This window comes from Neoarius graeffei, chromosome 28 (genome assembly GCF_027579695.1).
Source record: "Neoarius graeffei isolate fNeoGra1 chromosome 28, fNeoGra1.pri, whole genome shotgun sequence".
In the NCBI taxonomy this organism is placed as follows: Eukaryota; Metazoa; Chordata; class Actinopteri; order Siluriformes; family Ariidae; genus Neoarius; species Neoarius graeffei.
The window spans coordinates 6,914,381-6,938,809 of record NC_083596.1 but is presented as its reverse complement, the minus strand read 5'-3'; the positions used below and the strand labels follow the sequence as shown (position 1 = coordinate 6,938,809).

The 24,429-nt window shown below is 45.9% G+C and overlaps 1 protein-coding gene across 5 annotated transcripts in view; it reads left to right on the top strand.

Moving 5' to 3' along the window:
• Positions 1–24,429, top strand: part of golga2 (golgin A2) — a 48,399-nt gene that overhangs the window by 2,581 nt on the left and 21,389 nt on the right. The window contains exons 2-7 of one of the 5 annotated variants that reach the window (XM_060913105.1): positions 4,331–4,453; positions 18,463–18,603; positions 19,005–19,054; positions 21,661–21,724; positions 21,884–21,946; positions 23,640–23,720. In XM_060913105.1, coding sequence (XP_060769088.1) covers positions 4,331–4,453; positions 18,463–18,603; positions 19,005–19,054; positions 21,661–21,724; positions 21,884–21,946; positions 23,640–23,720 — 522 coding nt within the window. Of the gene's footprint in view, positions 1–4,330; positions 4,454–8,192; positions 8,274–18,462; positions 18,604–19,001; positions 19,055–21,660; positions 21,725–21,883; positions 21,947–23,639; positions 23,721–24,429 lie in introns of all 5 variants that reach the window. The other 4 variants (XM_060913104.1, XM_060913107.1, XM_060913109.1 and 1 more) reach the window with 4 other exon arrangements.

Genomic DNA, 24,429 nt, shown 5'->3' with positions numbered 1-24,429 from the left:
AATATGGTGGAAAGGTGTGGCATGGGCCAAGGAAGAACCCATTACGTTTTGGAGTGGATCTGAGTCACAGGGCAGACTCATGGATTTTTCACTTTCATTAATGTTGTGCAATACAGCACTTGTCGTCCGTCTTAAAGTGCATATCACGGGTAAATTCAGGAGCAAGATCAATGTAATTCTCCTATTTTATATTAAACTTTGGTCAAATATCTGTAACATTCTGCATTCTCTGCAATTTTTTTTACCTTGCGCCATACCAGAAAAATTCAGTTGAAATCGAGCCGTTTGAGGCGAATTGGTCCACCTCTGAAAAAACTTGGCATTTGAATTTCCCAGCAAACATTGATTTTCGTGACGTCATCTGCGGGACGCCTCCCTCTGAATCCTATGTCAGCGCTGGTTTGTTTATGAGAAAACGACCTGGTGGTTTTCTGCAAATTTCTTCAACGTTATCGCGTAATTATTAAAATGGTTAACAGATGTATTGTCGGATGGTGTAGCAACACCAATCTTGATGGGATTAGTACTCATCGTTTTCCAAAAGACCGGACAATGAGAGAGAAATGGGAGCGCTTGGTCTACACAGGCTGTGCACTGAAACCGTGCAAAGCTCTCTCAGTCTGCTGGCGCTTCCGCAGGTGACGTCACGAATCTGGCTCCAGACTCCCTTGGGATTTTTCCAGATGCGTTTTATTTAATTTTTTTCTGCTGTAGACAGACGGCCTTGTGCAAAATTACCCTTCTGGATGAGTGTGTAAAGGGGCATACTTTCATATAAAAAAGCACAAAATTGGTCCAGAATATGCACTTTAAAGGGGCTGGGTCACCCTTCCCAGAAGCCTCTGCGCCAAGTAGTGAGTCGCTGTTTTTGCATCCATGGATATTCCATTGTTTGAAAAACAATCTGGCGACATCCTAAACCATACATCGTAAATTGTGACGTGAAATTGAAGAGAACTTTTTTTTAGAGTAGTTATAGTTTGAATTCTTTCAACTGATTCGTTCCATTTTTGCATGGTTATTCATTTGTAAAGGTCCAGAACCAGCTTTGACCGTCTCGTGGACTGCCTCAAAGGCAAGAGAATATTGGGCATATTCTACTCAAAACTTCCGTTTATGACACACAAAGGAAAAAGTTAAAGATGGGTTTTGAAGTGATCACTAACAGTGACTTTGCAGAGGTTTTGCTGCACAGAAAGCTAGCGGAGTAGCTTAAAAAAAATGCAGATTCCCGCTGTTCTGAGAAGGGTGAGCCAGCCCCTTTTAAAATCCAGTATATGGCAGTAAATTTCAATAGTGACAAAATATAGCAAATGTAGAAATATGGCGACTTTATATTACGATCTCTATTCATGGTTAATAATAAGTTCAGCTTTATAATGGCGCCTTTCTCACACCCAAAGTCGCGTTACAGTTACCAAAAAAAAAAGTCCACCAAAGGAGGTCAGGATGTATTTTCAGTGGTGTAGCTGCCCACAATCTGACCAAAAGGCGCACGAAGGTATGTCCCATGCTGCCTGCACAGCTGCTGCAATGCTGCTGATCAACGTTGCTCAGAACACCGCGCCGTGGATCCAGAAAGCGAGAACAGAAGCGCCGCCGCACAGAGCGCTGGACAACCATGATGTTCGAGAGCACATTGAGCTCGCTGCAGTCCATAGTGAGCAGCACAGGCATCACCCATGGTTAGGGCTGGAAATCGATCCAGATTTCCTGGATCGATTCGATTCCGATTCATAAGGTCACGATGCGACTCGATCCGATATCGATCTACTTAGATATTGCTGGATTGTCACTTTAAAGTAAAAACTGTCCCTATTGACAGGAACAGCCCCATATATTTTACCTCTATGTGGCACAGTTTGCACACTGCTTTTGTTCTGTCGACTTCGTCTCTGTCCTCGTAACGTTTGAATCCAAAGTAATGCCATACATCAGCTTTCAAGCCAGGCGGTGATTTTAGCTGTGCAGCTTCAGCCGTCTCGCGTTCTTAAGTTTCGTTTTCGTTTGCCGGCACCCACTTTTTATAGCGGTCCTTGCGTGGTCGAGAAAATAGTGCCTATAGCCACCTGGAAGAGATCGATCCACACATTTTTGAATCGATCTCGTATTTTTTGAACGTGAATCGATATCGGCTCGTGGATCGATCTTTTGGCCATGGTGGACCAAGACCTGAGGAAAGCGATGCTCAAACCTGGGTCTGGAGCTACGCCATAATCAGCAGACAAAGCATTCAAACAAAGAACAAACATCAGCCCATACAAAAAAAAAAAACCTGGGGGAAGAGAGAGAGAGAGAGAGAGAGAGAAATAAATAAAAGGCCTCAGTGAGAAGCAGCAGCCAAAATGTTCACAGTGTACACTAGGGCTGTAACGATACACTCAACTCACGATTCGATTTGTATCGCGATTTTTGACCCACGATTCGATACACCCACGATATTTTTTTTTAAATGTTTTTTTAAAGTAGTAAATTTGACTTATTAACATTTACTTACTTACATTAACTATTTAATAACAGATAATTCAGACCACTGCAGAGAATGAGTAATATGTATGCAAAAATGAATAAATGTATATCCAAAGATTGTTTTATTTCTCAAAATAATACTGTTGAGCCGGAAGCTCTGGTTTTTTTCGGTTCTGAAAAAGTCATTTTTCCAAATCGTGTAAATCCGTTAAGATTTTTTTTTTGGGGGGGGTACAGGGGTGGCTCTCTCACTGTCTCACTCTCATAGGGCCAATGATTTTCTGTGATCGCGGAAAACGGATGGAAATTACGGAATTTTTATAGTGAAACATTGCTCGCGTGTCAAAATGTAACTGCCGCAGAAGGCTTCCGCCCAAGCAGATGGTCAGTGTTGCCAGATACTGTAACGTTTTCCACCCCAAAATATGTTCAAAACCGGCCAAAAAGCACCTAAACTCACCCAATCTGGCAACACTGCATGCCTTTCCGGTCAAGTGATTGTGATTGGCTTGTGGCACACCTAGCCAGCCAATGAGCTGCTTGTTTACAGATTCGCTCCCCGCGTCGCAACCAGAATGGCGACCGCTTAAAGGAAATGAATGCTCTGCCAGTGGCGAGTGTGGATGTTGCGTGACTTGCAGAAGATTGTCGCAGGTCGGCGAAAAAACGACTTGCTAATAGATATAAAAAATAAAAGTAATTTAAGTAAGTTTAAAATGTAATTTAAATAAAAAGTAAAGTATTCATAAATTGAAGTTTGGAAGCACCTCTGTTTTTGGGCTGAGAAGTTTGAAAGGGTGTACCGCGATTCTGCCTTCTTGTATCGTGACACGGATCGTGGCTCTGCGTATCTCGATTTCGATACGCATATTGTTATAGCCCTAGTGTACACTCAACCGGAAATGAAAAAAGTGTAATGTCGCGATGCAGTCTTCTGAGATACAGCAGAACGTACCAGCAATCCGTGGGGATGCGCACACAGGCACATAATTCTCCTTATTTTGGAAATAAATCCAGACACACAAACTAGTTGCAGATTTTCCTGTATTAGAAGTTAACTATTGTCCTTACTGGAGGTCTGAGTGCTCTTCTAGTTAATGAGTTACTTCTAGATCAGACTACTACAATGTGTTTTTCTTTCTGGCTGGCATGCGTCTATTATCAGGAAAAGTAAATAAGAGATCATTACACCAAGCTACACTCGTCCTGTTTGATATTTAAGGCTCTGGGATGTCTTAGCGAAGCGGTATAACCCATCGCGAACACTTTACTCGGGTCTAGTGGATCTTTCGCAACTCTGGAGATTCTTGTGCGCCGTTTTAATAATCGGATGCAAGTGTACTTGTTTAACTTGTATCCGTGCTGCTTTAGTATTGTTATCTACATACAGTACGTCTTTGGAGAAAGCATTTAAAAAGTGGTAAAGTCATTACGAGCCATGAGAACGCATCATCGTGGTCATCTGACTGACACAAGATGTACACGCAGATGAGCACAAATGCTAAAATGACAGCATCATGTGCAATTTGCAGTCAGTAAAATGCCGGAGTAATTTTGTTCTTTACCGGTAGGATGAAATGAAGTGATATTGCGTTTATTAGAAGTAATTTCATGATTGACGTGCATGCAAAAACTTGCATGGGTTTCACTTCCTTCTACTGCCAAGTAAATACTCCATTAGGCATCATGATTATGTATATTTGACTTAGCCATGATTAGATCACTGAGTGCAGTGGCACAAAAAATAGCGTGAAAGGTGTGACTACTGGATTTTAGGTAATTGCCATCACATGCAGACCAATTTTGCGTTCTTCCGTGCTTCTACCTCCTAACTGATCGCTTCTGTGTCTCTGATTGGCAGCTGAAAGAGTTTCAGCAGAAGAGTACACAGTCCCCAGTCAACACTGGACCGAAGAAGAAGAGGAAGGTGAAAGCAGGGGGTCAGGCAGAAACTCAAGCCAGCGACAGACACTCGCCAGAACACGTGAGTCTGCACTTTGGCTGTTGATTTCGGTGCATTTCGCATCATGGAGAGTACAGGTTAGTGGTGAGAACCATTAAAGGTCATAGGCAAGGGTCAGAGGTGAAACGTAGAATATCGACTTTATTGTCTAGAACGACCCAAAAAGCGAATTCAATCTTCCTGGTTTCTAATTTGCACCCTAAAAGTGAATAAAACGGTTAAAATATACTGTTTTGCCCAATTTCCGAAGGTTTTACATCTCACTTATGTGCACTTATGACGCCGGTCCCCTGGCGGTAAGACGTCATTTAAGCCAAACAGACTGGCAGCAGTTCTGTGTTTACTTGCAAACCGAGCACACGTGTACGGACTTTGGTCGTGAGAGGTTGTGTAAAACGTCTGAAAACGATTTTGAAGTAGGAACTCTCCAAATTAAATATCGAGAGGTGAAACCATACATGTATGAACCTACGGCCGTTGCGAAGCAATCAGTGAATGTGGCTCACTGGTTTGACTGCGCGGCCTCGGAATCGGACAGCGACTCGGCCGACTCTGATCGCGGTGACCTCAACAAGACTCGCGCCCAAACGATTTATCCTGGTAGTTATGATATAAATTCCTACTTTCGTCGTAATACTAAATAAAAGCCCTTTTGAAGAATAATTAAACCGCCCTACCTAGTGGATATAGGGAACGATTACTGGACAGCGCGCCAGTAGGCCACATTAGCCTGCCATCCGCGGCATTATACTATTTATAGCTGACTCTAAGCGAGGAATTATCCCTTTGTCTCATTTCCACAATGACTGTACATGATCCCTCAGGATTCTTGACTTGTCAATTGCAAGCAAAAGTAAAAATGTTTACCTCCAATCTTCTCCTCCTTTTTGCTTGAGCGTTGCTGCTCCGTTTCTTCTTTGACTGCTTGATTTTGTTTCACGCGCACAATCCACTCTCTCCGCCTCATGTCCTCTTTTGGAAAAAGCCAACCCACTCGCTCCTCCTCTTCCGGTAAAAGCCAATCCAGTCTATCCGCCTCTTATCCTCTCTCGGAAAAAGGTAAAAACTTCTTCCTGAACCGGTCCCGTTGTTACAGTTCGCTGCGCAACAACAAGGCATGGGGCGTTTTTCTTTGGAAATTCCTGAACACACATCTGCACTCAAGCTGAACGGCAATGCAAATAAACTGAAGTGGACTCAACACAAGCGGTTGGTTTGTCTCGAATGACGTCACGCGCCGAGTGGTCACGAAAATCGCCGAGCAGAAATTTGCCGCAATCCGTGCCGACTTATTTTAATTATTACTTATTAACAATAATTCTTGGGACCAGAAGAAAATTACAAAGGGTTTTTTTTAACATATAAAGTTTCAATTGTGCATAAATTGAAAACCGTTGCCTCTGAGCTTTAAGGCAGCATGATGGGGATAAAAATAACGTTGTGTTTCTGTTGCTGTACAGCACTTAAGCCTTTTCATACAGTAAAGCAAACTGGGACGTTTGGATATTGCTAGTGCTGTGTTCAGTATTACTGCGGCTAATACAGCGAGGTTGAAATCTCAAATCTGATTGCTCAGAAGGTGTTGAATAATTTTACGGTAGTTCATTGTAAAGCTGCGTACACACACAGTGATTCGCTTGTCGCACATCACTTTATAGCTGATGGTTGATTGCTAGGGCTGTCTGCATATAAAGCAATTCGCTTGTCACTGCTCAGAACACGTTGTTGGCGTTCTGTCATTCAAAGGTATACTTAACGTCCATTGGTACCTGCCTTACAGGGCTCGATGTTAACTTTTAAACCCAATTACCCTGCGAGGTAAGTGGGGGTTCATTTCCACCTGCCCCCATTTTGCGAGCACCCCCCCTTTGTTTTTTGGAAAACCATAGAATAGTTGTGAATTGCAACATAAAATGAAGATCACACATTGAGTTGAACTTGGGTTATTGATTAAGTTTGGTCAGCCCTGCGATGACCTGGCGACTTGTCCAGGGTGTACCCCGCCTCTCGCCCACAGTCAGCTGGGATAGGCTCCAGCTTGCCCGTGACCCTGTAGAACAGGTTAAGCGGCTACAGATGATGGATGGATTAAGTTTGGTGATTGGTTACTTTACTGGTAACGGACAATATCAATTTTATCCTAAATATTTTTTCCTGCCTTAGTCGATTTATTTCCATTTCACACGCATGCAGCTGTTGTAAAGTTCAGTGTGTTTGTGTAGAACTCTCTGACTATAGGTTCATTACTCGATAATGGAGAAATCATTAAATAGAAATCTATAAAAAAGTTTATAGGAAGAAAACAATAGGGTGCCAAGACTTTTGAACAGTACCGTTTGAGAACATTTATATATCGGGGTTTTTTATTTATCATTCATTTCTAGGTTAAGAAAAAAAACCTGCGCTGCGTCATGACAGACAGGATAATGTTTGAGTTCAAAATTTTCTTGTGTAGGTTGTGGGTGTTTTATACAGACCTGGCAACCTGTAACTGAATCAGTGCAGCTGGTCTGTCATGATGCAGTGTGGTGGTGGTGTTTTTTTTTTTTTTTTTTTAAATTTATTTTTTAAATAAACCTAGAGGTGGCTGATAAAAAAAAAAAGATTTTGCACAGGACTGTGTTCCTCTGATAAGAGAAACAAAGCTCCAGCGCTCTCTGCTCTTAATCTGTTCGTTTTTTTTTTTTAAATGCCTGAGTTGTTTGAAACCAATCTGGGTTTTCTGTGTCGAATAAAGAAGCAGCTTCACCTTTTTAAGAAAATCAAACACTTTCATGAAGGAGCTAACTCAAATGCGAGCAGAAAAAAATAAAACGAGCTTCTTAAGCGAACTCTTCCATACATGCTTCCGATTTTCTGTTTTTGTAAAAAATACATTTTAAATACAGTCATGAATTTCTCAGTTTTTAGGCTGAGTTCTCCTCTCGTCGTATTCTTTAACCACTCATTTCCTCATTGTTCTCACTTGTTAACATTTTTCTTGATAGGGAGACGGTAATGCCTATCTATTTCTCCGTTTGAACAAGCAAAAACAGCACAAAAATGAACCCTATTGAAGACAGATTAAGCCTCACTTGTATGAAGGACGGTGTCTGTCTGATCCCAGCTGTAATTATCACGTGATGTATGACGTCATGCACAAGGAGTCTATAAATAGTACGCGTACCATACTACACCAGCGGGGGTATATAAAATAACTTGCAAAGCAGTAAATGAAACCAAGACTAAGAAAACAGCCGAGACATAATGGCGGATACATAGTGAGGGATGCTTTTAGGAACTGAAATAAAGGATCAAAAAGCCTAATTTTTGTGGTGCTAGTTCGTAATAAATGCTAATTCCAACCTGCCATTTCGCGGGCATATCCCACTTGTCTGAATGTGTTTCACTTGTCCCGGGCAGTCCTTAATGTCGAGCCCTGCATTAGTCACACTGCCTCGAATTTCAGATTAGCTTAACTTGGTATTGCATTACTAACGGTTATTTCACCTGTCACCGCTATAAGTCGCCGAATTTCATTGACATTCCGTGATCTGTGTGTGTGTACGCCCCTTAATAATGCGTTATCGTTTCTATAGTAACGGCTCTTTCATAGGTATTTGAATGGTGGACGGCTGACCAAAAAAAATTGAAACTAACAACAGTGTAGAAATCTCCAGCCCTTTCCTTTTCTTGCTGTACCTCCTGTCTTACCTGTTCACTGTCCTGGACACTTCCCTCGTTCACTCTTCCTTCACTCCTCCTTTTCCTTCTCCTGTAGATTGAGAATATTCTCAAAGTTATGGTGTCTGATCTTAGTCTGACTAATGGAGTAGCTCTTCCTTCTTTGGGCAGCAGCCAGGTGAGCTGGTCCTGTCTTATTCCTTTCCTCCCTCCTGTTTCTGCATGCACAGATTTTGTATATTTTGCAGTTACTTTGACCAGTTAGTGAGGCTCAGTTGTTCGTTCGTGTCCCCCCCCCCCCCCCCCCCCAATAAAAAAAAAAACTTTTTGCATCTTAAATCTGTCAGCTGTTTGCCTTTGCTGTATAAAAGTCCTGGCATGTCGAACACACTGGCCTTTAACAGGAAAGCTGCTTTGCATATAACATCAGGTCCATAAGTATTTAAACAGTGACACAATTTTCATAAATTTGCCTCTGTACTACACCACAGTTGATTTAAAATGAAGCAAGATGTGCTTAAAGTGCATATCACGGGTAAATTCAGGAGCAAGATCAATGTAATTCTCCTATTTTATATTAAACTTTGGTCAAATATCTGTAACATTCTGCATTCTTGCGCAATACCAGAAAAATTCAGTTGAAATCAAGCCGTTTGAGGCGAATTGGTCCGCCTCTGAAAAAACTTGGCATTTGGATTTCCTGGCAAACATTGATTTTCGTGACGTCGCGTGCGGGACGCCTCCCTCTGAATCCTACGTCAGCGCTGGTTTGTTTATGAGAAAACGACCTGGTGGTTTTCTGCAAATTTCTTCAACGTTATCACGTAATTATTAAAATGGTTAACAGATGTATTGTAGGTGGGTGTAGCAACACCAATCTTGATGGGATTAGTACTCATCGTTTTCCAAAAGACCGGACAACGAGAGAGAAATGGGAGCGCTTGGTCTACACAGGCTGTGCACTGAAACCGTGCAAAGCTCTTGCAGCCTGCTGGCGCTTCCGCAGGTGACGTCACGATTCTGGCTCCAGACTCCCTTGGGATTTTTCCAGACACATTTTATTTAATTTTTTTCTGCTGTAGACAGACGGCCTCGTGCAAAATTACCCTTCTGGATGAGTGTGTAAAGGGGCATACTTTCATATAAACCCCCCCCCCACACACAAAATTGGTCCAGAATATGCACTTTAAAGTGTAGAATTTGAACTAATTCTAGGCATTGAATAAAAGTACTCCAATCTTTTAACTGTTTAGGAATTGCAGCCAATTCCTAATACAGTGTCCCTCCATTTTCATTGGCTCAAAAGTAACCGGACAGTTGACTGGTAAGCAGTTTTGTGGCCTGCTGTGGCCTGTTTCCTCATTATTCCATGACAAGATAAAAGGTGTCGAGTTGATTGCAAGTGTTGAATTTTTGCATTTGGTGGTAGCTGTTCATGTGAACTCTCAATATCTGGTCCAAAGAGGTGTTGATGGAAGTAAAGGAGGCCGTCTTTAGGCTCAAAAAAACCAAAACGCACCGATCAAAGAAAGAGCAGAAACTTTGAGTGGTCAAATCGAGGGTTATGTATATAACCGCGGTTCTATGAGTTTCGGATGACCGCCAGAGGCGGTGCTTTCAGCACATGGATATCCATCACACGAACGTGCAGGTCGAGTAATAGTAACAACAAAGTCACGTGTGACCTGGGTGACGTCACCCCGTGACCCCGGCATAAAAGACCGGTAAACCCAGGAAGTGACCTCTTGGCAAATCTTCTCGTGTACACTCCGAGTGACTGCCAAGCTCTGGCGGTCATCCGAAACTCATAGAACCGCGGTTATATACATAACCCTCGTTCTATTTCGTTTCTACTGACCGCCAGAGGCGGTGCTTTCAGCACATGGATGACTAATACCAACCAGGTCATGAGGAGTGCCTACCCGTACCCAGTGCTGCTGCGACGGGCCTGGAATGACAGCCGTCGCCACAGGATTATGTGGGACGACATTAAGGCGGTAAAACCTGGTGAAGGTGAAGCTGGAAGCCCAGGAGGCTGCGCTGCATATGTCTGAAAGGGGCACGCCCTTCAGTGATGCCCATGAGGCCACCACGCCCCGTGCAGAGTGTGCCCTGACAGCCGGAGGAATCGGGAAGCCACTGTGCCTGTAGGCATGTAATATGGCCTCGACTATCCACTTGGATAGCCTCTGCTTAGAGAGCGCCAGACCCCTCGTCGGTCCTGTGTGGCACAGAAACAGGGCGTCACTCCTACGGAAGCTCTCTGTACGCGACACGTACACCCTGAGGGCGCGAACTGGGCACAAAAGTTCCGACCTCTCACCATGGCCCGCCTCGAACGCCGCAAGGCTAAGGGGCTGGTTGACGAAGGTAGCAGAGAGGGTCTTCGGGAGGAAAGAGGGGTTAGGCCACAGGGTGACCCCACTGTCGCCGGAGTGCCACTGCAGGCACTCCCCACTGACTGACAGCGCGTGTAGTTCCCCGACGCGCCTCGTCGATGTAATGGCCAGAAGAAAAGCAGTCTTCAGGGAGAGCCATGAAATGTCTGCCGTGAGCAGGGGCTCAGAACGGTGCGTCACAGAGAGCCTGCAGCACCAATGAAGGTCCCATGTGGGTACCCGGCTCCGTCGGGGGGGTCTCAACCGGAGAGCACCCTTCAAGAAACGTGCCACCAAGGCGTGGGACCCCACGGTCCTTCCCCCAACTCTGGCATGCTGAGCAGAGATGGCAGCTGCATAGACCTTGATGGTGGCAGGGGTAAGACCCTTATCAAAGCAGAGACTGGCGGAACAGTCGAATGGTCGGCAGGAGGCAGCATGTAGGCTCCTCCCCCGAGTTAAGCACCAGTTGGAGAAAAGCCTCCATCTGTTGGCATAGAGGGCATTGGTGGGGGGTGCCCGAGAGCTTGCAATGGTGTTGACCACTGCCGGCTCACAAGGACCTCGCAGGGGGTCCGGCCCTTCAGCGGCCATACCCAGAGCTGCAGACGGGCTGGATCCGGGTGCCAGATCTGCCCTCCCAGCTGTGATAGCAGGTCCGTCCTCACTGGCAGGCACCAGGGGTCGCCGTTCAGAAGTTGCAGCAACTTGGGAAACCACACTCGGCCCGGCCACCGAGGGGCGACAAGCAGCAGCCCGTGGTGGTCCATCGCAACCCTGTGTAGGGTTGGCACGATCAGCAGCAGAGGGGGGGAGGCATACAGCAGTTGCCTCGGCCAAGCATGCGCCAGCGCATCCTGGCCCAGGGGACTGGGGCCGTGGAGGCTGAACCACAGAGGGCAGTGTGTCGACTCCTGGCAGGCAAAGAGGTCCACCTCTGCCCTGCCAAAACGTTCCCAGATGGCGAGAACCACCGCTGGGTTGAGTCTCCATTCCCCGGGATCGGGGTCCTGGCGGGAACAGCAGATCTGCTGCCCTGTTGGCAGTGCCTGGCAAGTACATGGCACGCAGGCTCAAGAGATGTCGATGGCCCCACCGCAGAAGTTGGCCAGCCACTTCCAAGCACTGGAGGGACTTTGTGCCTTCCTGGTGGTTGATGTAGTACACTACCGTGGCGTTGTCCGTCCGCACCAGAACGTGTCTGCCGGTCAGGCCTGGGAGGAAGTGCTGTAGGCCGAGGAACACAGCCCGTAGCTCCAGCACGTTGATGTGCTGCGCCCGTGCAGCACCGGGTGGAGGTGGAGACCGTTGAACCACCTCTGAAGCGGCGTAAGTCCAGAAGTCCCAGCGGGACCAGAGAGGAGGCTGCCGTAAGCATGCCCAGCAGGCGCTGAAAGGTCTTCAGGGCGAGTGACCTACCCCGTCCGAAGCGGCCAAGCAGTAGGCGGATGTTGTGGATCCTGGTCTGGGAGGGAGTTACCATCAATGACCTCGAATCCAGGTACATGCCCAAGAAAGTCGTCTCCTGGCTAGGCACCAGCGAGCTCTTCTTGTAATTCACCCTGAGCCCCAGCTCTACGACATGCGAGAGCACAGTCGCGATGTTGGTGCGGGCCTGAGCTGCTGACCGTGAACAGACAAGCCAGTCGTCCAGGTAAGGCAGGACACGCAAACCCCTTGCCTGAAGTAGTGCCGATGCCGCACACCCGGTGAACACACGGGGTGCCAGCGATATCCCAAAGGGCAGAACATTGAACTCGAAAGCCTGGCCCTCGAAGGCAAACCGCAGGAACTGCCTGTGGTGTGGCACAATGGGAGCATGGAAGTAGGCGTCTTTCAGGTCGAAGGTGGCAAACCAGTCGCCCGCCTGGATGTGGTGTAAGACATCCACTGTACGCAGCATGCGGAATCTCATGGTCCTCAAGTGGGAATTGAGGGACCTCAGGTCGAGGATCGGGCGGATACCGCCGTCCTTCGGAACCAGAAAATACCTGGAGTAGAACCCACCTTGCTGTCTCTGCCTGTCGACGGGAGAGACTGCTCCTTTCTCCAGGAGGGTGGCGATTTCCTGCCGGGGGACGAGGGACTTCCCCGGATGGCTCACGGTGGTGTGTTTGACCCCATGAAACGTGGTGGACGGCGGCAGAACTGGATGCGGTAACCCTCGGTGAGGGTCACCAGCACCCAGGGGTCAACGCTCTCCAGCTTTGGAGCTGTTCGCTGGAAAAGCGGCCGACCGCCGGCGCGCTGATGTCAGCGCCGTCCAGAGCGCCCCCGTCGGTCACCATGGGGGCGACGAGGAGTGGACTGGGTGTAGGGGGCGGCACCGCGGGTCCGGGAGGTGGTGGGGCGGCGAAAGTCATCAACCGTCTGGTCTCCTGGCGGGTGCGTGGCCGAGACAGAGTCGGTGTGGGCCCCCTGAAGGACTGGGCAGCATTGCCATGGTGGTGGGCCTGGCGGGGGCCAGCGAACTGCTGTTACGCCTAGATGACCTGGGCACTCCGATCCAGGGCTTGCTGAGTGGCTTCGCCAAACAGCTCCCCGGGGACAACAGGGAGAGAGTGCAGCACACGCCGGTCGGGCTCGGCCAGAGGGGACTGTGCCCGCCATATCTGCTGGCGGCCGAGGGTGAGATACGACATCAGCCGGCCCAGTTCCCGCGACGAGTAGGCAAAGGCCTGGAGCCGCGTCACACAGCTCCCGTGATGCCGCGCTCGTCCCCTCCAGCGTCTGGGGGTCCATGACACCTGGCTGGCAGAAAGGAACTTAAATAGGGCGAGAACGCTCCAAGTAAGTAGCCCAAAATAAACTATCAGGCGGAAATAAAAAATAAACGACCGGGCGAACACACCCGTGGTCGGGAATATTAACAAGGATGGTGCCGTGCGCTACAGAACTGATAAACAGCAGCGAGAAACACCGCTTTAATTTAAATGAATGAAGACCGCTTACCTGAGCGACAACAAACCGGCCTCCAGCAGCGAGGACACGCCTCGGAGGGCTAGTCAGCTAACTCCACCGAGCGAGAGCGCTCAGCTTAATGGAGTAACAACCAATACGAATATAACACACAAGACAGCCGGCCCGTGAGCAGGCCGGAGACAAGGCTACACAAAACAAGCGGTTGATAATATTAACAAGGATAGGCACTGTGCGCCACAGAACTGATAAACAGCGGTGAGAAACACCGCTTTAATTTAAATGAATGAAAGCCGCTTCTCAATGTTGGGCATCTGCAGGAGGCCATAGGTAGGGGTGTCCTGCATTGCCGCCAGGGCCCTGCAGTCACTAGGGAGGTGGGAAGGCATCTAGGGTCCGCCCAACACCTCTGTAACTCCTCGATGTATGAGGCCGAGGGCGGAACAGACAACGAGGAAGGCTATGTGGGACCTCTGAAGGAAGCGCTCTGATGCTGGGCCACCGGGGCGTGTCCAACCCCAGACGGGCCAATGCAGCCCTCAGCGTTGGCTGGATGGATGAGCATCCGCCTTCCGACGCTGCCACGGTGCCATGGCTGGTGGCCTGGGAACCGGCCGGAGAGGTGGAGCCGTGACCATCGGACCCACCGCAGTCAAAGCTCTCCGAAGCCCAGATCGACAGTTCATCCAGGCCGCGTGCATCAACGGCCGGTGACAGAAGCGGTGGTGATGGTGAACAGTCGGGCTGCCAGGCAGAAGGGGTGGCTGCGGGAACACTGCCCCCTGTGGCGGAGGCTGAAGATTCGCCAGCAGGGCCTTCATCTCCTCCAGCTCGGTGGACATCACCTCCACCTTCTGAGCCAAATCGCCCGAGCGCTTCTTTTCGCCTTAGAAGCGAAGACGTGTGGGGGAGCCCACGGCGCTTGCTGGGCCCCGCTGCTGCAGCCGACACCGTGTCCTGTCCCCCCGAGGCCCGGGGGATGTCAGACGGAGAATCCAGCCGAGCCAGCCTGGCGGTCCGCGCAGCCACGCTCAGGCACATGCAGTCTGCGCAGGCCATGTCCGTCAGCCCCTGCCGCAGGTGATCAATACCCAGGCATGAGGGGCACTCGCGGTGGCCGTCCTCCGGTTCGAGGGGGACCGGCAGTTGGCGCAGCGAGAGAAGAGGTCCATGACGCCTGGCTGGCAGAAGGGAATTTAAAAAATAGGGCGAGAACACCCCCAAGTAAGCAGCCCAAAATAAACAATCAGGCGGTAATGAAAAACGACCGGGCGAACACACCCGTGGTCAGGAATATTAACAAGGATAGGCGCCGTGCGCCACAGCACTGATAAGCAGCGGCGAGAAACACCGTTTTAATTTAGATGAATGAAAACCGCTTACCTGGGCGACAACAAGCCAGCCTCCAGCGGCGAGGACACCGCCCCGGAGGGCTAGTCAGCTAACTCCACCGAGCGAGAGCGCTCAGCTTAACGGAGTAACAATACGAATACAACCCACAAGACCGCCGGCCTGTGAGCAGGCCGGAGACAAGGCTACACAAAATAAGGCGGTTAATAATATTAACAAAGATAGGCGCAGTGCGCCACAGAACTGATAAACAGCGGCGAGGAACACCGCTTTAAATTAAATGAATGAAAACCGCTTACCTGAATGAAGACAAGCCGGCCTCCAGCGGTGAGGACACCGCCCCGGAGGACTAATCAGCTAACTCCACCGAGCGAGAGCGCTCAGCTTAACGGAGTAACAATACGAATACAACCCACAAGACCGCCGGCCTGTGAGCAGGCCGGAGACAAGGCTGAATGAGGACAAGCCGGCCTCCAGCGGTGAGGACAACACAAAACAAGGTGGTTAATAATATTAACAAGGGTAGGCGCCGAGCGCCGCAGAACTGATAAACAGCGGCGAGAGGAACGCCGCTTAATTTAAATAAATGAAACCCGCTTACCTGAAGCGAAAACAAGCCGGCCTCCAGCGGTGAGGACACCGCCCCGGAGGGCTAATCAGCTAACTCCACCGAGCGAGAGCGCTCAGCTTACGGAGTAATAAATCAATACGAATATAACGACAAGAAGAAAAGAGTTGGTGGACTTAGCGCAGTTTCTTGGAGGGTGCATAAGCACAGCCCCAACCCTACGGGTAACGAAACTACCACAGCGCTTTTGTCCAATTTTCAATCCAACTCGCAACCTGCAAACGCGAGAAGATGTAAGAGGTCACTTCCTGGGTTTACCGGTCTTTTATGCCGGGGTCACGGGGTGACGTCACCCAGGTCACACGTGACTTTGTTGTTACTATTACTCGACCTGCACGTTCGTGTGATGGATATCCATGTGCTGAAAGCACCGCCTCTGGCGGTCAGTAGAAACGAAATAGAACAATGATTTTGTGCTTTCTTATAAAGATCAAATGCACTGGAGAGCTCAGCAACACCAAAAGGCCTGGAAGACCATTGAAGACGACTGAAGTGGATGATTGTAGAATTCTTTCCTTGGTGAATGAAAACCTTTTCGCAACATCTAGCCAAGTCGAGAACATTCTGGAGGAGGTAGTCGTATCATTGTCAGAGTCTCCAAGCCACAGACGCCTTAATGAACGTAAATACAGAGGGATGCAAACCACTGGTAATATTCAAGAACAGAAAAGCCAGATTAGACTTTGCTAATTTGTTGGACAGATAAAACCAAGATTAATTTGTATTAGAATGATGGGAAGAAAATAATATGGAGAAGGAAAGAAAGGGCTCATGCTCCAAAGCAGACCACATCTGTCAAACATGGTGGACATGGGCATGTATGACTGCTGGGTGACTGGTGTTGTTTGATGATGTGCAGACTGGTTGAAGTAGTGGAATGAATTTTGAAGTGTGTGTGTATATATTAGTGATACTTTCTGCTCAGATTCAGTCAATTGCTGCAAAACTGTTAGGACTGCTTCACAGTACAGCTGGATAATGACCCAAAACATACTGAAAGCAACCCAAGAGTGTCTTAAGGCAAAGGAATGGAATGTTTTTAGATGGCAGTGAGTCAACCCAGTTGAGCAAGCTTTTCATTTACTGAAGGCGGAAAGGCCCGCAAACAAGCAGCAACTGAAGGTGGCTGTAGTAAAGCCTGGCAAAACATCTGAAGGGAGGGGGAAAAATATCAGCATTTGGTGATGGGTTCCAGACTTGAAGCGGTTATTGCTTGCAAAGGATTTGCATCGAGGTATTAAAAATGCACTTAACTGTTAGTTTGTCCAGTTATTTGTGAGTCTGTGAAAATGGAGGGCCTATGTTTAAAAAAAAAAAAAGTTCCTAAATGGTGAATGTGATATATTTGTTAGACCCCTTGAATTAAAACTGAAAGTCTACGCTTCAGTCACATCATTGTTTCAGCTCAAATCCATTGTGGTGAACTGAGGCAAAATTTATGAAAAATTGTCACTGTCCAAATGTTGATGGATCTGATCGTAGCTCTCATAAGGGGTGTTCACACGGCACATATTTGCATCGATGCTGCACCGGTGTAAATTTTGTGGAGCGTTCACACGTCACAAACCTGCTTACTAGAGAGAAGCGTGTTAGCACCGGTGCAGCCCCACTGGCGTTCACACGGCAGTTTTTGCGACCATGCTATACGATAGTAATAAAGCGGAAATGAAATGTGCGCATGCGTGAAAATGTACTTCCGTTTCCCGGTTGTCATGGCATCACCAAGCGCCGGGAAAACAATGTGGATGAAGACACCAGTGTTGCCAGATACTGCTGATGTTTTCCAGCCCAAAATATGTTCAAATCCGCCAAAATGCACTTAAAACCGCCCAATCTGGCAACACTGGAAGACACGCAGTTCTGTCGTTGTTGATATTCGCCATTTTGGAAGCGCAAAATACCAGGATGCAAATTATGCAATGCCCGTATGTCATCAACTCTCCTCACGCGTACCGAGTCTACCCCTGTAGCGTTCAGACGTCCCATTTTATATCGGTGCTGCCCCGCAAACTAGCATTTACTCCGGAGTAAATTTCTTAAACCACCTTCCGAGCAGGGTTAGATTTTCACCGGTTTAAGCAGCTTTCAGGGGCTACACCGGTATAACTTTGTACCGTGTGAACGCTCTAGCGGGGCAGCCCCGGTGCTACACCGGAGTAAAAGTTGCCGTGTGAACACCCCTATAGAAATGCTTGGCTGCTTTTTTTTTTTTTAAATTATTTTTGGTGCTATTTTTATTGTACAATATCTTGCATGTTAACATTTGATCATTGCAGGATTGCATTCTTCCTCATTTTTTTCTCTTCTATGTATATAGCAGTTATTTGTTATCTGCAGTTGTTTTTGTAAAAAAAAAATGTACGGTTCATTTGCGTTTGTGTGGTTGTTTTTTTTTTTTTTTTGAATAATTTACTCTTGAAATATGTAGCCTGGGGATGCATGAAAGAAAAGAAACCTGATTTTATGGTTATGTAATAACACTGGGATAGGATGTTTAATAATACAGTATTATGACATTTTTGTGGTGTAAAGATTCATAAATTTGAACTGGTGCACCAGTCTGTCATCGAGTTCATTCAATCGGGTAAAAACTGGGAGGTGATTATGACCGAATTGATGATGGGTATCTCTGTGTGGGTGGATGGATGGATGGATGCCAATGTGAATGGATGGATGCTTGTGCAATTCAATGTACATCTGTGTGAATGGTTAGATTGATGCTTATAAATGTGAATGGATGGAAGCCTGTATGAATGGATCTAAACTCCCAACAGCAAAACTTAACTTCTTATTCATGAATCAAAAGGAGTTTCCTGTTGTCTCAAGGAGTGACTTACACCCTACTACAGTGTGAACAGACAGAATTGTTCTTGAATCAGAACTTTAAGTTTTGTAAATTTGACGTGTAGACCAGATCAGGCTGTCTTTGTAGTTGTGCAGCTCATTAACCAATCAGCAAGCAGGCATTCTGCACTACGTGTGTATCTCGGCTGCACCAGGAAGCTGCGCAGCTTAACCTGCGTTCGTGCACTAACAGCTTGCAGTTTGAGCGTCATCTTTGTGTGTGTTATGTGTTGTGTGTAATATATCAGGACCATGGCGAATTGGGGTTGCGGGAGTCCCCAGTTTCTCAGATGCTTGAGGATGCAGGAGAACCAGATCGCTGCTCTCCTGTTCCTAACCTCCCTGCTGCTACTAACACGGAGTGTTTCGCTGACAGCGCTGACCTGCAGGTCTGTCTGACGTCCTGGCCTGGTTTCTCGAGCACAGCCTAAAAGCCGAAACCTAGATTTTAACTGATGATTCATTTGCAGTTGACAAATCTCATTAAAACATAAAAACAAGCTTAATCTGTGGCTTCAAAACCAGGCCTTAGTTTGTGTCTTGTCCCAACCATAACGGTTAATTATTAAATGCTGAGTTTCATCAAGCCACTTCTGATTGGTGGTTTAGTTTGTTGCTGTGTCTGGCTTTCACTGTTGTTGTACAGCTCCAGTTATGGCTTTGTCTGCTGTAGTACATACTGTTATGTCAAATTTAGAGACGATTTTTTTTCTCCGTTCATCTGCTTTCCTCGCCTTTTGTCTCATATATTTAACTCTTTCTTCCATTCACCAATCTGCATCCTCAGCAGAACTGCGACCTGGATGCCAACAGTGATGAACACACTCTGGAGGAAAACAGGTGAGATTACCGAGTCGTCACTTTAGTTGCATTTCTTTTGAAAAGATCTATAATAAGGAGCAGGACGTATTGATGAACAACAGTGTTCGGTCATATTTAGAGTTTGGCGAAAACTGAAAAAAAATCTTGACCGACCACCGAGCCTCATTAGCCGGTTAAAGTCGGTTAACCTATGAGTTTAAACAGGGATGCAAATGGCGCGCCTTTTTCACGGCTCGTGCAGATCCGATTTTTTTTTGGGGGGGGGGGCGTTGGAGTGTCTGAATAATTTCATCAGGGTAAATTCTGTATTAAAATTACTAAATAAGCAAATGCCGTGAAAAGGTCCGTGAAAAAGTCGGCATCTGCGCCTTTAGTTTGTGTGGAGAGATGTGATCTGCAATAACATGCATTGTTGGCTACAGACCGAAACATACTTTCAGAATGCACTGGCCAAGGCAGGACTAAACTCCATGTGCCTTCTAATAATAATTAAAAAAAAAAAACAATAGTAATTTGTAAGCTAAAAAGCCTGTGTCTACACTTTTTTCTTTCGCCCAGTGGCAGCCAATGTTGCTAGACATTGCTGACATTTTCCAGCCCAAAATATGTTCAAAACCCGCCAAAATCCACTTAAAACCGCCCAATCTGGCAACACTGGTGGCAGCTGTGTTCAGCTGGGGCGGGACATGACTGAATGGGTGCTTCTGATTTGTCAGCTGTCTTTAACTGGGGCGGGACATGACTGAATGGATGTTTGATTTGTCAGCTGTCTTTAACTGGGGCGGGAGGGCGGGACATGACTGAATGGGTGTTTCTGATTTGTCAGCTGTCGTCCTTACACCGCATGGCATGCCCCAAGCGTTTACAAACACAGAATTCCAGGTTCTCCGCTCCAAAATTGACAGCTTCAAAACGATTTTTTTTTTTTTTCACCGGCAACCAAAAAAAAATTAACCGGTTAACGTTGATTCGGTCAACCACCGGTCAAACGGTCATCGGTTAACATCCCTAATTTAAGCTACCTCACCTGAGGTCAAACGACGTGTCCGTAGCTAGTTCTTTGTACTCAATATCACGCTGTGCAGGAGCTTAACTTGATTTTCTACACAGCCCATTCGTACCCCCTTTCCATCAATGGGAATTAGGTGCTAGTTCTGGACTGGTGCTAGTGCCGATTCAAGTTTTAAGAATGTCTTTGCTTTTCCATGGGCTTCAGAGTGACCATCGAAGCCACATCATTACGTCACTGGATACATCTCCACTTTCTCAAAAACGCTAGCACCAAGTACAACCACAACAAGGGTGGACTACTGGATTAGGCAGAGTAGATGCTACACTCGCTCTGGTTTTTTAAAAATGGTGATCACAAAGTTTTAATTGGTCTTGTTGGTAATGATGATGACCCCACCCCACCCCCGGTCCCTAATGTTAGCAGTTATGGGTTCTAGACCAGCAAAGTGTTGGTGTGAACCGAAAAGGGTTATCAGACTACTGGCCAAAAAAAAAAAGAGACTGAGTAATGCAGTTTTAACAAACAAACAAAAAAAACCCAGATTGAATTTTAAGGGAGAAGTATGATGTGTGCAATTCAATATAGTGTAAATGCGAGGAACTTTTAAAAATTGATCTTTCTAGGTGTCTCCCCCCCCCCCCCAAAAAAAAAACCTGCCAGTGCACGGTTTATACCTAATCAGATTATAAATCAATTAGCCTTACTTTTTATGTCTAAAGTAAATTTTTTTTTTTTAAACTGGTTAGGACGAGGCATGTAATGGGTCACCCAATTCACGATTCGATTCATGATATTCCTTTCATGATTAGATTTTCTCACAATATTACTGGGGGGGGGAATTTATTTTATTACCAAAATGCATCATTTATTTTCCTGTTCTTTTATAAACTTAAATATTCCTTTTGTTAAATTTCCGTGTAAAAAAAACAAACTTTCATTTCCTTAATTTACCCAAAGCCTAACTAAAAAATTCCTTTTATTAAAAATGAAAAAAGTTAATAACAAATAGGCCTTTATTAAGAAACATTTTGTGTTGCCTCAATTTGTTTCACTTTTCTTCTGCTTTCAGTAATCTGTAAAGAGAGCTTTTGATTTTTTTTATTAAATCTTTGTACAGTTAATCACACAACAGCTCTTTCCCATTTTAGAGCTTTTTAGTTATTTTTATTTTTTTGGGGGGGAATGGCATTAGAGCTGTGCTACTTCTGTCTAGCGTGAAGTCACATGCATTCTTGCTATTTTATGGTATTGCACCCTCTGCTGTCTGAACAGCGCAATTCCAGCTAGGTAAAACTAAGATTATGCAACCTGATAATCTCAAATTTTTTTTCCTTCCCCCACCAATTTGAATCGTCATAAATTTGTATCATTTATTGTTGTAAATTATATTGTTACATGCCTAGTTAGAACAAATTCTCAGACAGTGATAATACTGCTGCAAGCCAAGGTGGGTTATTGTGCCTGTCTGCGGATAGCTCTAAGGTCTGAATACCAGTGTATGTGCATCGTTTTATCATTTCCTCACTCTGCTAAGCGAGAATACAACCCATTGTATGTCCCGCTTCATTGTTGTTAAGCTCATTGTGTGTGCGGTTTTGCATGTGTTTCCCAGGCCGCTGTCATCCACAGAGAGTCTGAGGCAGCTCTCTCAGCAGCTCAACGGTCTTCTCGCTGAGGTGAGAGGTCCTCTTTTTAAAAAAATTAAAAAATTCACTACGATTTTAGATCTGTATCGTTTTTAGAAAAACAAAAACATTAGTGAAATGGCGAACAGGGCAGTTAATGTGTGGTTTTTTTTTTTTTTTTGGGTCTGTCATTCTTCGTCTGTGCTCCAGTCCCCATCGTCATACGTCAATGGCGAGACCGGCCCATCGCCCGTCAGTGAAAAAGAACTGGAGGTACGTCAAAATGAACACGCTCAATATAAACATAGATTGCTGATAATCGCCTTAACATAATGGGAGTCTGATGTCTTGGCCATTTTTAAAATGTTTTATTTCAAGCAAAATACTTCAAAAGAAAGTATTTCATCCAGTCATCATGTGAACTGCATGACTTAAATCGCACACGTTCCTCAAACCATGTTGAGTTCACGGTCTTGGACCTGTCAGGCTTCTGATGTCACTAATCTATAAAAATGGACACAAATTGCAGCGCTGAAGTCAGTCGTAGCGGTCAGTGTGAAGCTGAATCACTTTTTCCCCAGCTGGTTCTTTTTTTTTTTTTTTTAAGAATTGGTTATTTTTAAGTGGTATATCTGAGCTAAATGATCTTTTTAAGCAAATGTATGATCATTATCAAGTCAGAACAACTTTTATAATCTGTGTTTCTCTTAACATTTCAGCAGTTGTCAGATGAGCTCGGTGGTGTCGTGATATAATATTGACATTGTAATTAAAAGCAAATTGTGACTTATTTTCAGTCTTCTCCACTACCTGAAGTTATAGCTCGGCGGTAGTATTGAGCGGCCGTCGCCGGGGGGTTCGCAAGGGGGGTGTTACCCCTTGCACCAGAAAAGTTTGAAATAAGAAACCCCTCAGATGCCATTTCCTGGCATCTAAGTTGCATGTTATTTATTTCGCAAGTAGCTGCTTTTGTGCAAAATCTTCTGATACTGGGAGCCGACTTTACATTTATTTTGTCACTCCGTTACTGAAATGTTTATTGAATAGAATATCTTTGTTTTTAGTTGAATTCTACACAAAATTACCTTTCATTTGATGTACAGTATGTGTCTTTTCTTTCAACCGTACTCCTCTCGGAGGTCTGAGGCAATCGGAGCCACTTAACTGACACGCACTCCTCTGTCGCCGCACTACACGTGCGTAGTGACAAGTGAGCGAGCAAGCGTTAAGGGCCTCTGTTGAACCTATTGTAGAGTAAAGCGCATCAACGATCTGTGATCAGAGAATTACTTTGGTGTTTGTATTGGCGTGGTTTTTTTACTTTTCTTTGAAGTAAACTTATTTTTTTTTGACTGGGCGGCCAAAAATGAAGGCTCGTCGGCGCATTTATTAGTCGGCGGTAATAGCTCTTCTAGCCGTTATGACTCGGCGGGCCGCCGAGTCATTAACGATAGTGGAGAACACTATTTTATATAAAGATAAATTGCAAATTACAACTGACAGCAGGTGTAAAATTTTGTTCTTGATCATTAAACTCAAATCTTTTAACTTTTTCCCCTCTTGTTTATTTTTTTATAAATAAAAATGTGATTTCTAAAATGTAGAAACTAAATTTTAGGACGGATTAAATTATTTGGGGTTCTGGATGCAATGAGCCTTAACGGACATCTCTCATCACTGATTTGTGTAATTACCACCCCACCCACCCCTTTCATTTCTCTTTGGGCTTTGTTTCAATGACATTATTTTTAGTAACAAGATTTATTGCCACTCAGTGTAATTTATTCCTTAATCAGGACACACCACATCATACTTCTCCTCCCCAAAAGCCATTTTATTTTTAATTTTTTCCTGTCATAAATGATTTGTTTATTTGTTTGTTTGTTTGTTTTTGTTTTGTTTTTGGGCATTTTTGTTTAACCTTTCACATTCCTGTCTGTTTCTCTCTGCATGCCTGCACGTTCAGACTCGAAACCAGGAGCTGGCAGCCGCTCTGGACTCCAGCACTCTAAAAAACTCCCAGCTCACTGCAAAGATCGAGACACTGGTAAGGGTGTCCGAAACGAGTGTGAGGAGTAGCCGTGTGTGTACCGTGTGGGTGTTTTTGCATGGATGCAAACGGCGCGCCTTTTGGCGGATGCCGCCTTTTTCATGGCTATCTGGGGGACTTGTGTGAATCGCGCAGATCCGATTTATTTTTTTTGGGGCGGGTGTTGGAGTGTCTGATTATAATTTCATCAGAGTAAATTCTGTATTAAAATTACTAAATAAGCAAATGCCGTTACAGTCCATGAAACAATAATAATAATAAAATAATAAGTTAAATTTATATAGCGCCTTTCAAAAAACCCAAGGATGCTTTACAATTATAGACAAGGAAAGAAAAAATAAGTAAATAAAAATATAATAAGTAAAAAGTCCACCAAGTAGGGGTCAGGATGTAATTCCCGTGGTGTAGCAGCCACAGTCCCACCAAAAGGCACACGAAAACAAGTCCCACATCTCCAGTGACGCTGCCAGCAACATCGCTCGAACACCACGCCGTGGATCCACATAGCGAGCAGAGAAGCTCCGCCACGCAGAGCGCTGGTGTGTCCCAAACCGCCTGCACAGCCGCCGCGACACCACCGAGCAACATCGCTCGGAACATCACGCCAAGCGTTAAAGCACAGAGCGCTGGACAACCACGATGTAAATTGAGCAACAGGCTCACTGCAGTCCACAGCTGGGAGCACAGGCATCGCCCACGGCGAACC